At 46.9% G+C, this 14,767-nt stretch overlaps 6 protein-coding genes across 6 annotated transcripts; 3 read left to right on the forward strand and 3 right to left on the reverse strand.

Moving 5' to 3' along the window:
* Position 1: 1 nt before the first annotated feature.
* Positions 2–601, forward strand: FIESC28_09759 (uncharacterized protein; the record flags this gene model as incomplete). The annotated part of the gene is made up of 1 exon (XM_031163895.1): positions 2–601. One exon carries the CDS (start codon positions 2–4, stop codon positions 599–601), a length of 600 nt encoding a protein of 199 aa, XP_031012055.1.
* Positions 602–743: 142 nt separating this feature from the next.
* On the reverse strand, positions 744–1,555 carry FIESC28_09760 (uncharacterized protein; the record flags this gene model as incomplete). Its single annotated transcript, XM_031163896.1, has 3 exons — positions 744–1,104; positions 1,157–1,399; positions 1,452–1,555. 3 exons carry the CDS (start codon positions 1,553–1,555, stop codon positions 744–746), a joined length of 708 nt encoding a protein of 235 aa, XP_031012056.1.
* Positions 1,556–6,256: 4,701 nt separating this feature from the next.
* FIESC28_09761 (uncharacterized protein) lies at positions 6,257–6,946 on the forward strand (the record flags this gene model as incomplete). Its single annotated transcript, XM_031163897.1, has 3 exons — positions 6,257–6,483; positions 6,538–6,819; positions 6,877–6,946. 3 exons carry the CDS (start codon positions 6,257–6,259, stop codon positions 6,944–6,946), a joined length of 579 nt encoding a protein of 192 aa, XP_031012057.1.
* Positions 6,947–8,191: 1,245 nt separating this feature from the next.
* Positions 8,192–9,287, reverse strand: FIESC28_09762 (uncharacterized protein; the record flags this gene model as incomplete). Its single annotated transcript, XM_031163898.1, has 3 exons — positions 8,192–8,691; positions 8,900–9,116; positions 9,204–9,287. 3 exons carry the CDS (start codon positions 9,285–9,287, stop codon positions 8,192–8,194), a joined length of 801 nt encoding a protein of 266 aa, XP_031012058.1.
* A 2,658-nt stretch (positions 9,288–11,945) lies between these two features.
* FIESC28_09763 (uncharacterized protein) lies at positions 11,946–13,189 on the reverse strand (the record flags this gene model as incomplete). Its single annotated transcript, XM_031163899.1, has 2 exons — positions 11,946–12,736; positions 12,784–13,189. 2 exons carry the CDS (start codon positions 13,187–13,189, stop codon positions 11,946–11,948), a joined length of 1,197 nt encoding a protein of 398 aa, XP_031012059.1.
* Positions 13,190–14,214: 1,025 nt separating this feature from the next.
* Positions 14,215–14,604, forward strand: FIESC28_09764 (uncharacterized protein; the record flags this gene model as incomplete). The annotated part of the gene is made up of 1 exon (XM_031163900.1): positions 14,215–14,604. One exon carries the CDS (start codon positions 14,215–14,217, stop codon positions 14,602–14,604), a length of 390 nt encoding a protein of 129 aa, XP_031012060.1.
* Positions 14,605–14,767: the final 163 nt, after the last annotated feature.

Here is a 14,767-nt window from a genome sequence, read left to right on the forward strand (position 1 = left end):
AATGAGAGAACTTTTGAACAAAGTTTTATACGGGTCATCAAACCCCCAAAGCGTCTCTGCCAATGATGGCTCCCAGTCACTCCTTATCCGACCTCATCCTAATAACGAAGACATCCTCTTCGTCACCCCCACTGGCTTTCCCAAAGACGCACCTCCCCTCTACACAATATCTAAGCGCCCAACCAATCCCAGTTTCCTTGTCCATCGAGGCCCTCCAGCCCCTGAGAATATCATTGCAACAGCCTCCATGCACATAAGCACTTCAACAGTCGATATGTCGGTGTACAATCAGCCCATGGTCATCAAATACAGCTCAATGAGTGGCAGCTGGTCATTTGACACGCATATGGGAAGGTTCAAGTGGAAACCGAATCAGTACACTGGATCAGGGTTTGAGTTGCATGATGGACAGGGGAATAAGATTGCCAAGTATGGAAGTGCTGGGTTGATGAACTTTGGTGAGAAGCAGATTAGCGTCTATGTGCCTGGTGATGACTTCTTTACTGTCATGGTGTTGCTATCAGCTGTTGCTTCGAAGGAGTTAGCTGGGGTTATTGATGAGGTGGTAGGTGAGGTTACCGGTGCATTGTTGGGCGCTTAGGTGTACTAGATGAGGTTCATGTGTCGGAAGCGACGGCGTCAGGTTAAAATTCATAATTAGAAAACCTCCTCATTAACTCAGATTCCTCTGACCCTCTCCTCATCCGACTTCCTTCCTATCGTACACATGATGATGCCACGTATCATAATCCATCCTCATCCTCATCTTCCTCCTCAATCACATCATTTTTCGGGACCTCCTTCAAGCTCCGAATAAATTTCGCCGGCACACCACCCACTAAGGTCTCCGGCTCAACATCCCTATGGACAACTGCACCTGCAGCCACCGTCGCGCCTCTACCAATAGTGACCCCCGCCAGGATAGTCACTCTCGCTCCTATCCAGCAGTCCGCTTCGATGCGTATGGGCAAGGAGTACGATGTACCCTGTGCTTCTTTTCGGCCTTTACTATCTGTTGGGTGTGTTGTAGTGCAGATGCTGACGTCGGGACCTATGAGGACACCATCCCCAATGGTGACGAGAGCATTGTCGTAGATGGAGACTCTGTTTGTTGCAATCAGTTGACATGGCCATCTAAGAAGTTGAGTTAACTTACTGTCGGTTAATATAGACTCCACTGCCAATGAATGTATTACAGCCCCAAATAACAAAGAAAGGCGGCTCAATAGAGACGCCCTTTCCCATCTTGCCTAGCATCTCTTTCGCAAGTGCCATGCGTCTCATCTTCAAAGACGCAAGAGTCATATCATCCGGGATGTCATCATTGTTGAACGTGCGTAGTTTTCTCATTACGCCTAGCTTAAAGTCATTAAGCTCCCGTGAATTGCTAATATCAAGACTACGCGTATTGATTAGCCATCATACCGTTAAAAGATAGGAGGTGGGCTCACTTCATGCCACTGATCATTTTGCCGAATTCATCGCACCAGGGAACGGGGATGTCACTTTCCCGTATCTCCACGATCCGTTGTGGATCTTTAATGGTCGCGGCCATTGTTTCAGATTTTCATGCAGGTTCTGGTCGAGGATGGAAAATGGGATTGGTGGAGGGGGCGGTGAAGGAGTTGGATCAAAACAAGACGCGCTTATGTCAGTCAGGTCAGGTCATTAGATCGAAATGAAATTAAACTCGCCTAGCTAATGATCGGCAGAGAATATCACCTTTTGATAACAGATAATTGGATTCTTGGACCCCTAAAAACTTGAGGAAAAAGCCTGGTGGGTCTTGTTGGGTTACTCTGTGCTGGTGACGGTGGCCAATCAGGGTCAAGGAAAGCTAAGAACAAATTTGAATCAAGGTATTCTACATCTATCTATATATTCATCTATAGTAAGGTTCAATACTCGGTATAGTCCTCGCAACCCAAGAGAGCTATCTCTCATTTGTAATTCAAACTGCTGACCACGGTAAACGACCCCAGCCTCAATTGCTCTCCATGATTTTGTCAAGCTCATCTGATGGAGACAACAAGTTCAATGGTAGCTCCAGTAATGGGTACTGAGCAAGCTCTTAATGATATACGTCAGGTCTCAGATGAGTTAGATATAGTGAGTTGCACTAGGTGTCTGCAGTCGTAACACAGGCCATCCAAGTGTGTGTCTTGAAAAAGCTTGCATTTGCACAATGTCGCCAGATATCTCATCTTAATGTTGTTGAATTTCGCAAAACTTGATTCATTATGTACTTTGAGACGCAAGAGACTTCAGTCGTTGAAGTTTGTACTGAAATCGTGACGTGTATCATGGCTTCATAGTCGATCAAGGACCTGATATTAATTAAGTTACTTCTAAATGTAGATTTGTCATTAAAAAGCAAGATTAGTCCCTGTGTCTCGCGGGTATTATAGCTAAGTGTGTCATCATCATATCACTGTCTATCGGAAATAAAAACCGATTTGCACAATGGACAGTCCTCATGACGTTCTCGTCGTAACGAATCGGCGCATCTCGTATGGAAAAGATGCTCGCATGATAATCTCCGAACATTTTGTTCGCCCGGAAGAGTCTGTAAGCAGACACCACTACATGATAATCAGCACTAGCTCGACACAAGATTAGAATATGACTCACCAAACTTCTGATGTACTGAAATGGGAATCCCCTGTATTCCTTCGCCTCCAATCATATCTGTGTTTTCTTGGCTGCCCAGCTTCGAGTCTTGACGGCGTTATAGCGTCTGCGAATCTACTCCTCCACGTCCGTCTTGGTCGACCGCGGTAACAGTAAAGCCTCGGTAGCTTAACCAATATTCTAGATGCTTATGTCAGTAGTGAGCATAACCGTGTGATACAATGTTAGGTCGTACATAACTGATATTAATATAAGCATAATTCCACCGAATAGAAACCATGGTAAATGCACTGTTGGGGCCCTGTGTGAAACAACCTCTTAGCTTATCAGATTGCCTGAGCGAGGCTATTGAGGTGATGCCCTTACATATTTTTTATAGGATGTTGTGAGGATGGGTATTGATGATCACCGGCATACCCACCGCCAGTTGCAGACTGTAGAAAGAGGAAAATTTGTCACACTTGGATATCAGGCATTTGTGTCTCGAACGTCGACAGCTAGACAGGAATTGATAAGTTGCATAAGAGTGTCGAAATCAATTGCCAGAACGCTGTGTCCCTACATGTGGCAAAAGTTGGGAAAATGACGAGGAAGAAAAAACAGGCGTCGTTTCCCCCCAATATCAACCTTCTCCTTCCCATGGGATCATCAGCCAAAGGGCAAAGAGCCAAGGGATAGGCATCGCCAGCACTGCCACCTGCCAACCCAAAAGCTAAACCCAACTCAGACACTAGCGAGAATGCCCAGAGTTTCCAACATGCGACAGTTTGACTTGACTGAGCTGCTGCTTGCCTCACAAAAGTGGTCGAAAATTACTACCAAGCTTGATGACGCGTTCAGGTGCTGGGATTCCCTATAAACTGGACCTTTCAGGGAGCTCTTCCAGTGAGAATACGGTTTCACGGTTCTTCTTTTTTTCTCAGCGTGACTGGGTTTGTCGTAAAATTGTGGATGCGCCAAGGGTGCTCTTAATCTTGGGTCCTGGCGCCAAGTCGGCATTGTGTAGGATATCCGGTATTAATTCTAGGCAAAGGGGAATAAACTTTTTTTTTTCTTCCTACTTTGTTTTTGCATGATCCTTTTGTCCGAAGTTTCCTTAAAAGGGTCTAATCGCCTGATTTTCGTATAGCTGACGGTTCACTGTGAGAGGGTTGATACCCACCCAGACATGGAGAACTGCGGGCAAACAGTATTCCGGCCGCTGACTAACATGTCAATATTGCCGGTGGCAGCGAGTCGACTGGTAGAACCGAGAGGGTAGCTAAATTGCCAAGATACCAAGGCTTGTCGAAAGATAATCACCAAGAATTCGGATCATGCACCCGAGTCATGCTGCCCAAGTCTTTGTCGGTAAGACGAGTCGCCCAGACGTCGATCCAAGATGGAAGGCCGTTATCCGTATATAAAAGAGAAGACCGTCTGCATTATCGAAGTGACGCTGAGCTTTGCCAATCCCAGTCCGAGTCTCGTCGTCCGAACCATGAACTGCCACTTGTCACTCTTAGCTCCCTTTCAAGCAGGTGGTGTATAAACTAGCCAGCCTTGACAGTTGACCGCATTGTCCATCTAATATCTGTATTCGATGTTCGGGTCACGGTGTTCTTTCTCTAATTCTCTGGTAGATCGTTCTTGTCGAAAACACCAAAGTTCGCGAAAGTGCCGATCCAATGTGCAACGTTGAAACATCCCGTTCTCCAACTGTGATCCGTTGTCAATTCCCGAGAAACCTTGACCGAAAAAGTCCAGATTAGAATAAGGTTCGACCCACTGATGTGCGTGACATCCCCCGAGATATATGAGTGCCGTGCGCACAGAGATGATCAGGATTCAGTTAATGTATATACCTTGGGACGATCAGTACGGATGACAGATGTAATAATTGGAAAAGTCTGAGGGACACTGAGTAACAACTATGACGAGCATGTCTTCAATTAAAGCATACGCATAACTCAATTGCTTCCTCTTCTCAGATACTGAACTGGTGGTTGACCATACATCATCGGCCACGATAGAATCTCAATGGTTAGCCCTACCTTGACCACCATTACCTGAACAAAGTGAAAGATCATTCTTACATATCCTGCTATTGGTCGGCCCAATGAGTAAATGTCCAAGCGCTTGCGATTCTGGAAGAATTGTTCTTGCATCGGATATCGGTACTAGAGAATTATGAGATGTACCATGACGAGTACTTCACTGCACAATTACAGCATGGCTTTCCAGTCAGCTCTTATGTTTTATCCATTCAGCATTGCGAATGCATCCCAACAAAATTGATAATCCGCCATGGTACCCATGCCCGTGTCGCATCGCAAGATTAGAGTAAAGGACACGGTACGGAGTAGAATCCGTTGAATTCACATGTGATAGCCACAGGGGTCCTCGAGAGACAGGGGTCCAATCCTTATCTCGAATTCTTATCATTTATCTCTCTATCGCTTATCGATTGCAAGGCGGGATAATAAGCACGTGTCAATCCTTCGCGTCGCGTCTACCCTGAACCAAATTTTACCTTTACATATCTCGATAGGAGAATAACTCCGGTGGCACGGCGGATAAAAGCTTGGATTCGCTCATGTTTATTTTATTTGACTTGGCGCCAACACGGATTGAACGGCCATTACTGTATACAGTTTTCCTTGCTTCGTTTTGGGGGTCGTTTGATGCGAACCAAGCATAGGCAGCGTCAGAAAGTCAGGGCGTAAAGCAAAATGACGCAAAATTCTCTTAGCGAGACGCTAAGTAGGAGGCTTTCCCTTCTCACTGTGAAATAAACTCGTCAGAGGAGTTAAACTTTTGTGAAGCGTCAATTAAATCTCCCTGGAATTAAATCACGATAGACGATGTACATAAACGTGGAAGGATTCAATGTACCCCAGATTCTTTGAAGATCGTCGCCAAGATGACAGGTGTTGTCTCCTCCCTCCCACGCGAACAGAAACAGCCGCAATTGAAAGGGTGGGGAATAGACTCAAATCTTCCGCATGCATTGATCAATTGTACTGCCTGACTGACAACTGTACAACCATTACCTGTAAGCGAGTCATACCCCTCACTCGAAAATGTGACGCTCATGCTCTGAGTGAAACCTGATTATCTGTCCAACTATCCAATCACTAGCATCAATATTCACAGCGCCCGGTCTTGCCTGTTTAGAAGATAGTGGACCAGAGCTGAGCCCATGTGGTGTAAGTGATTGGTGCCGTCTAGTTCCCTACTTGAATGCATGTACCTTGCATATGACGATACTATACCGTTTAGTTAATTACCGCCTGTGCTGTTGTCCAATCCCTTGTGCCATGTGTGCTTGGCTGTGGCTTGCACGTGCGTCACTCGAGAGCTTCCCTTCGGTTAGTTTCACGGCCCAAGGTCCGCCCAAATTCTTGTATCCGAACTGGGCTTGGGAAAAGCAAATGGGGGAGAGGATGTGAGGGAGGGATGGTTCGGTTCAAAAAGAGACCTGTCTGCTGTTTTCTGCAGATCTTCAACTCTTTGTTCCTTTGCAAGGTGTACTGTACAGTAACTCGACACCCTCTTGATTCTCTCTCTACCTCACCTTCAAACACGTACCCAAGTCAATCGCCAAGTGGGAGCCATGGAACAACAAGCGACAAGCCCATCCCACATGCCGACATGGCAACACAACGAAAAGGAAAAGGCGGCCATGTCGCACCCTCCTGCGCATCTGCTTGAGAAGGGGTATGAACCTCTTGACGCAGACAGAATGGACCTACGATGTATTTTCGCCAACAGACTCATGCCCGTCGCCTTCGCTCTACCATGGATTGCCAGCATGTTAATATCCTGGATTCCCTTTACCAAGATTTCTTTATTTGAGGCGCCCAACTTTCTGTAAGTTCCCTGCATTCTTATCAATTAATTGCGACAATTGACTGACTCTTGTAGCATTCTCGCCGCGCTTATCAGCACCATCGAAGTTCTGAGCATTATCGCCGTCTTTATCTACACGTCCCTCCGCTCCGATACCGAGTCCCCCCTCAAGGAGAAGGTCTACCGAGCGTGGTTCTGGTTTCTATTTATTAGCCCTTTCATTACTGGCACCATGGTTGTTCTCATGGCGAGCGACATTTCTTGCGACCCCGAAGACGATCTGGACATGCATCAGCCTATCTGCCAGGTGGGAATTCGTCTTATCAAGGCCACTGCTTTGTGTCGCGCAGGCATAATGTAAGCCCCTCAATTACCCATCTCAATTAACACCCAATACTGACCTTGTTCCTCCAGCGCTACATTCCTTTTCGCGACATCATCATGGCTAGACCAGCGACCCAAGCGTCACGCTACTTATCTGTAAAGCCAAACCCTGTTTTTAGTCAATGGCGTCACGACTCTTCATTTTGTATAACGACATAAAGCATAACATAACATAAATAGTTCAAGTTTCAACACGATACCCCAGGAAAGCATAAATAAATTAATTCAACAAACCAGAATCTCAACCCCGCGTGAACTCTATCCTGTCTCTGTTGCCCAGTTTTCGGTTCAATTGTGCCGATAACCTTCGGGAGCCAGCAAGCCCGGAAGTTTGAATGACGCCAAGATTCTCCCTCTTGTCATCCGAGCTACCCGTATGGCCAGTTGGCTTTCTACTCTTTTTATCGCGACAGACTGTGTCGCATCGCTTATTCTCCCACTTACCGGCGTCTGTCGCAAGCGTTTTGGTCACGCATTCTTAAGCCACACAAACTCTGTTTTAAGCATAACGGTCAGGTCATTCTGACAAAATAATTATCACAACCAACGTGGAACGCAGCCGTTCAATTGAACAGCACACCCAACCCATTGTTCCCGTTCCCGTTCCTGTTCCTGTTCCTGAACGGGAGCTGCCGCATGCGGCTCAATCCCTTCCATCACATTCTTTCTCGTGTGCTCGCTTCCTTAACCTGGCTAGACTTATCTGTACTGTGCCTCTCTCTCAACAGATTCTGCGACTAACCTCTTTCAAGCCTCCCGACAGGCAACGGTATAACTTCATACCGAGGATGTATTCTGTTATCCGAGCTCTATTTAACCTTTTTATACATTGATTTTGTGCTTCAGATCAACTCCCGTAAACATGGGCGAAAGCGGGGATGGTAACATTTTTAGAGAGGCCGACTCAGGGTCACCATCGGCTGGAATGAGCGGCGTTTCGCTTTGTGGTGGGATAGCGCCAGAAGAAGTTTGTTTCGTATTAAATACGTCACGAAATGCTCACAACCAGATAAGGTTATTCTCACCGGAGTATTTGTCAAAAGGTTCAATTGGTACCTTAATGCAAACATTCCAGTCAGGCGATGATCTCGGTTCTTCGGAGTCCGTTCATAAAATATCTTGTCTTCCATCTGCATAACCTTTTTCTTTATCCGCGGAGATGCGACAGCTAGAATCATAGGGCTTTTCCATGTCTGTGCCCGAGACGGTTAGCATCCGATCTAGTCATGTCTTGTCAGGCACGAGGATCAGGATCGGAATTAATAGTGAATCAGGTGGGACCATGATTCTGGTCAATTGCCGTAAACTCTGATGTATTGTCGGAGGAGGCTAAACTCCCAGTAACTCAAGACTTCCCATGATCCATGATAGCAGCAGAATACCTCTCCGCCATAGCAAAAACAGCTTCATCAGGCTGCATGGCCTGCGGTGTCATGGCCCAAAGAAAGCCCTGCATGCAATATCTTTTATAGTCTTCCCAGATGTCATCCCTTGTCATCTTCGGGCCTCCCTCTTTGTGTAAAGCCTCAAGGTAAGTCTCGATGAGCGTCTTCTCATGCTGTCGCCGGTCTTCCACTGTCAAGCAACCCATGAGGAAGTATGAGACGTCAAGAATTGACGGACCGTACTGTAAACCCTGCCAGTCGATGAATCCGGGGGTACCGTCTTTAAAAATGAGAGTGTTGCCGATGTGATCGTCTCCATGGATGAGAGAGAAGTATTTCTGGTCGGCGTCCGCGAAAGTCCATAGGGCTTGGAAGGCGCGCTTTACACGGTCTGGGTCCAATAATTCCTTTGCGACAGGCGGTCGAATTTTCTCGTCTCCAAATCGTGCTCCCCAAGGTGCTGGTTCAAGTAGAGCCAAGATAATATTTCTCCAACTTGGCTCCGTCTTTTCCGAATAGCCAAGGATATTCTTCCTCTCTGGTATTCTAAGTCTTTGCATGAAGACTAGCCAACTGCTTGAGTCCCTCGCCTACACGCCCAGGCGTCCATGGTTCGAGCATCGTTCCAAAGGTAGCTTCGCTAGAGACATCGGACATGATAACAATACCTTGCCCGTTAACAATGTTTGTACTCGCGAACCGAACTCTTGGTAGAAGCATAGTCGTTTGAGGCGCGACACGATAGTAGAATTCCGCTTCGCGACGGTATGTAGCCCATATCTCGGGAAATGCTACCCGGATTTCAGGGTTGAAACCGCCCTTGACAACGACCTTGTTTGGAATTTCCGTTTGAACATTGCTGTCAAAGGTGAGGTCTAAGAAGAGCTTGGATGCAGTGTCGTGGATGACTGATCAAATTTCGAAATCTTTGATAGTGACGCCAAGAACGGAAGATAACCATGCAGATGTAACTTCTTCTGGGGTCATAGGCAGAGCCTTGTCTGAGTCAAAATCAGCCCGGAGGGGCTTTGAACCTGTTACCAAGGACTCGGTCATTGTGTAAGGCCTGAGAGCTGACAATGAGATAGATTGACAAAATGAGCTGAGAACAAATGCCGGCAGATCATGGCAAGATTATATACCCTTGCGTATGGACCACCAGAATTTGATAGGTCACTTCCGTAGTCCAATAGCTGAGTAGAAAGAGTCATGCGGTTGGCTCACCCTGGTCATGACCTAACGGGAGGTGCATCCGCGTAGGTCTTGTCAAAGTTCTGACTCCCATCAAGCAGTTAGTCTAATCAGGGGGATTCGAGTAAAACTGAAGCGAAAGTCTATTAGCGAGAATGTCATGTTGTTCAGGATCAGAATCGCTGATATCCCCTACGGAGCAGCGTCGCTGTTAGAAATTAAGGTTTCCTATACGGGGGATGTTAATCCCGGTTGTTGGCAATAGATACGAGGACAAATACAGCATATTCCCACGTTATTCAGTTCAAGTTCTCCCCCTATCAGTTATTGATCCAAGTCCGACCTTTGGAATCACGGATGCTGCTGTCAACATATACAATACATCTGTCATACTACCACCAGATGGCATGATCTCGAACTTTGGCAGGACGCTTTCCAGCGTTCAGATAGCCACCATTGTCGTGTTTGCGGTGACTTAGTTCTTGGCGACTCTCAGTATCGGTATCCGCTATGCTACTAGTGTATTGGTGGTCAAAGAGTGGGAGCTTGTTGTCGGTAAGTACTTCCAATCTCTGCCATGATTGAAGATCTAACGTGGGTCAAGTCCTCATCACACTCGCTTGGGCAACGGCATTGGGATACTTCATTTCTGTATGCCTCATGATGAAGTATGGATGGGGTTCACATGCTTGGGATGTCACGCTCGCTGAGATGGTTTATTACAACAAGGTACGTGCTCGTGACCAAGGAATAAATCCGCCGGCTGACCTTGTTAGTATCTCTCACCAACAGCGTTGACTTATATGTGGAGTCCGGCCTTGACCAAACTCTCCATTCTATCAGTTATGTATCGTATCAGCCCAGCTCGACGCTACCAGGTTGCGGTCTACATCATTGCCGCCTGTCTACTGATTTACACGATAACATTTACTATCCTTCCTTCAGGGCCATGTAACCCTAGAGATGTAGGCTCAGGCGTATACTTGAACAACCTTGCTATCTCGCCAGTAGTGATTAATATCGCAACCGATCTGTCTATCATCATTCTACCACTACCGACTCTCTACTATCTGCAAATACCTTTTCGACAAAAGCTGGTAGTCGGTGCTATTCTCTCAGTTGGGTCCGCGTATGTGAATAACTTTCGATCAGCACGTCATCGCACTAATAAAAGGATTATAGAGTCTTGATCGCACCCACAGTCCGAGCCCCGTACGTCTAAATCCTCGCCACTAACCCCGACTTTACACGCAAACAAGCCGAAGCTGGTATATGGTCTCTAGTGGAGCTCAACATGGGCATTGTATGCAACAACCTGATGCGCCTAAAACCTTTCCTGAACAGATATTTGCCAAGATTTCTCAGTTACTTGGGCCTCTCATTTGTCAGGTCGAAGTAGAAAAAGAGTGACTCGCCCAAGAGCATCAGCAAGGGAAATTGGAAGCTCAAGTCCTCGGAGGGGTATCAGCTGCATAGCATTGGGAATGGAGAGAGTAATGAGAGAGCCGGAAAGAAACTGGGGACCGACGATGATGGTCTCGAAAGTCATGGCAAAGATACATCTCTTCCAAACGTCAGCAGCGAAAGAATATGGAAAGACTAATTTGCGGAGTTAATATGGTTTTACATGCATCTAAGAAAAGGGCTTATATAGAGTATTGACGGTTAATTTTCTATAACTGCACCCATGAAAGAGACGGCTCATGATCCTTTTTGTTTCTCTGTCCAGGCTAGAGCTAGTATCTGTGGCTTCATAACAATAACAATCCCACTCCCTATAAATATGACAACGAAGGCTCATCAAGCGCCGCCAAGTTCGTACATTCGTACGGGAATAAACTTTTACATCCCCAGTTTACACTTTGAAGCATCACGACTCCATTGCTCGCACAAGACTTTGCCCTTACGTAAGGTTCGGGCTGCTGCACAAAAGGTCGCTTTTCTTCATTCCACCAACATTAACCACATCCAAGAGACATTAACTCTCTAAGTCAACGACCTTTCACCATGGCTATACTCTCCTTCTTCAAGGGTCTGCCGACAAGTAAAGAAAAAGAGGAAGCCAAAGAGACCAATAAGGTACCCAATGCACCCTCCCGAATACTTGCAGACTATCGTCCTTGCTGACACATTCTCTCATGAAAAAGGGACTTACTGCTTGGTTTAGCTTCTCCACGATCTCGAAGCTCACTATCGGTATCTTCGAAGCAGTTTCTGAGTTTGCTGGCTCTTACCTGAGCGTCCTTGAGGCTGTTGGATAGATAGCTTACCTCCCGGCTGAGTTTCTCCATCCAATCGATCATAGCTGCTTCGTTGTGCTGAGCCAGACCGCATAACGCAAAGGCCACTGTTACGAACTTGGGTAGAGATGACTTCGGGCTGTATTGGTATTGAGGTCAGGGACGAAAAGCTTTGATCATATTAGGCTTGTCTGGGCTATCATACTTTTGACACTTTATGCACATTCAGTCCTCAACCTGAGACTATTCTATCTCAGCCCCTAAGTCTTAGAGAACGCTCTTTTCATTCCCGAAATAACTTGGCCTTGATCCAATCATGGTGGTCAGGAAGCAAGTCCGGGTATCCAGCTGCACCACTCATGGCAGCAATCCGGATAATAGCCCATTGGAGATCCAACATCAACTTGCACTTCTTTGCGTCTTCTCCTGGCATAGTGATCGTGAATTCGTGCCCTGAAAGGATGGGAGTGTTTGTGTCGACTCGTACGGCCTCGATCAGGACGCCATAGTTGTTCTTATACCGAGGGCTTCCGTCTCGTTCGTATTTGATCTGTGTTTCGACCATATTCATAAATTCATTGTCATCACCTTCTAGAGTGATCTTGTCGTTAGGCATCTCCCATCGGCGGCGTAGCCAGTTGAATTGGATGGTGACATTAAAAGGGACCTTTGTCAGATCAGTGGACTCATCATGTTCCTCACAAGGAGTGATATCTTTGCAGTATAGCCCAAAACCCGCTTGGCCCCAGCAGTGACGTAGGTCGCGGCTCATGATCAACATGTTCCAATATTTATCAGAGCTACCAAGCTCCGTATGGTTGGCTAAAGGAGAGCACAGCTCTGCAGCAAGCACATCGCCGAAGAAGGCGTAGAAGGCTTCAGTAACAGCGAAGGTAGCGTCGACGGCTTCGAGGTCATCGTTCCATGAGGAAGGGAGGATAGAAGTCACTAGCGAGATTTCTGTGTGCTGGAAGATGCACCCAAAGCCATCTCGGCGAAGGCATTTGATTCTCTCTCCTCTGGCGGCTGAGGCTACACTGGCAGGATCCCTTTCAGCCTGGGTGTTGGTGAGGACTTGTATGAGTTAGTATGTGATGGAACGCTGCGAAGGGATACCTTACAGTGTTTGACCAAGTTGACCACAAGTTGCAGGTTGTGATATGGCTCAACACTTGGAAGCTTGCAATCAAGCCAGCCACCCTCTTCCAGGGCGCTCATGGGAACGAGGAGGATTGTAGAGACTTGCGCAGCATTGAGTCTAAATGGTTCAAACTTGTCCTCCCTGTTCTCGTCCTTCCCAACCTTGATCTGCGAAGATGGGGTCTTTCGGACCTGCGCCTGGATCTTCAGGGCATATTCATACCTTCGCTCCCTGGTAGCTTCCAGATCAGACTTTTGGGGGGTGCTGAATGTTTGGCGAGCATTGAGAAACCTCTCGAGAGCTTCTATCGCTGTCGGATGGGGGTTGCGGTCCAAGAAGGATTGAAGGAGATCGTGCAGCTTCTGATGTTGGTCTCGCTCGCTCATGATGGCAGTCGACTTTGTTGAGGTGAGGACTAAAACAAAGGATGCAGCAGAAACGAAATTGATTTGGTATTGTCTAAGGCTAAACTTGTATAGGGTGATCACGCTGTTCCGTCCCTTCCAGGGGTTGCAGGTTTGCCAGCTGCCGGGCACCTGCCTTTATGGACACCTAAAGTTATTTCTCGGAGGTGAACTGACCTAGGTACTGTCCATGCAGCGATACGAGCCGTCCTTCGCAGAGATATACACGTGATCCTCCCCACTATCATCACAATCCTCCGGGTACTCCTACCTAATTGACAATATCCGAAGCTACTGTCAGTCGTGCATGGAGTAGAAGATATCCTACTCAGACCCTTCACTCGCCCCCCTCAGTCAACTCTGCTTTTACGTTTCCATTCTCTCTTTGAGGTCGATAATGGTGTATCCAAGCGACATATTGTTTGTTGTAGAGTTTGTTCGAGCTGAGCGGTTGGGTCAGGTGTTTCCGCCTGGTTGGACATTGTTGCGCGTTGTTAGAATTCAGATGCGCCAGTCGATGGACGGGAGAGATTTGTTGTGTGAAGATGATTGCTGTCCATGTGCGAAAGTCGTAAGGTGAATGTCATCAAAGAATAGGTACCTGAGTAGGTACCAATAAATGCTAATAAATAATCACTGCCAACAGGATATACCCACGTCACTGTGGCAGGTGGCAATCTGTGGCAGCAAGTTTACCTCTGCCTGGGAAACAAAGGAATTTAGTCAAAGTGACAGAAATTATTCGGTCAGTCAAAACAATTGAGTGAATACTAAGGCAGAACAAACAACAAACATGCCACAGCAAACGATGACCAAGGAGATGGTGTACAGCAGCGTCAACTTACCTCTCTCACTTACTTCTTCCCCATTCCTTTTCACCACTTACATCCAACATCCAACATCCTACACTTAACACTACAACTTGAGACAACGGTAAGTCTTTCGAAAACCCTATTCCATATGAGAGACCTCGTTATTAACTAGGTAGTAGAATTCTACAGCCCAGCATGAAGACAACCGAAGTCCCCTCTGGCGCCGCCACCGCCACTATAAATGCACAGCTTCGATCGCTCGAAGCTCGTATCGACGAACTTAGCAACGAGATCAAGGCTCTGGAGGCAAAGATTGAAGCCCAGGAGAAATCACAAGCCAAGGAAGCCGAGAAGAACGCTGCCAAGCTGAAAGACCTTGAAACCCAAATTGAGAACCCCAAGAACGAGGAAGACAACACCGATACCAAATTCACCAGGTGGAATGATCCCCTACTCGAAGGGCTTCGCACCTTCGATGAGTACCGCGAGGGAGGTGAAATAGACAAGAGACTCAATGGACCGGACTTTCTCGAAACACTACCGCCCTGCGGGAACCTTCTAAAGGATCTGCTTGGACTGCCATAGGAGCCTCAGAATATTCTAGGAGACTGATCGATAGTGTGTTGCCTTTTCGGTCTTGTTGGTGTCCGCTATTTTTGTTCTTGCCGACATCTGATGACTCGTTATTGTATTCGCAGGTGGTGTTGTTGTTATGCAGCACTGAAAAGACACTAGCTCTAGTCTAGAA

This window comes from Fusarium coffeatum (assembly GCF_003316985.1).
Source record: "Fusarium coffeatum strain FIESC_28 chromosome Unknown BRIP53273_contig_264, whole genome shotgun sequence".
Lineage (NCBI taxonomy): Eukaryota > Fungi > Ascomycota > Sordariomycetes > Hypocreales > Nectriaceae > Fusarium > Fusarium coffeatum.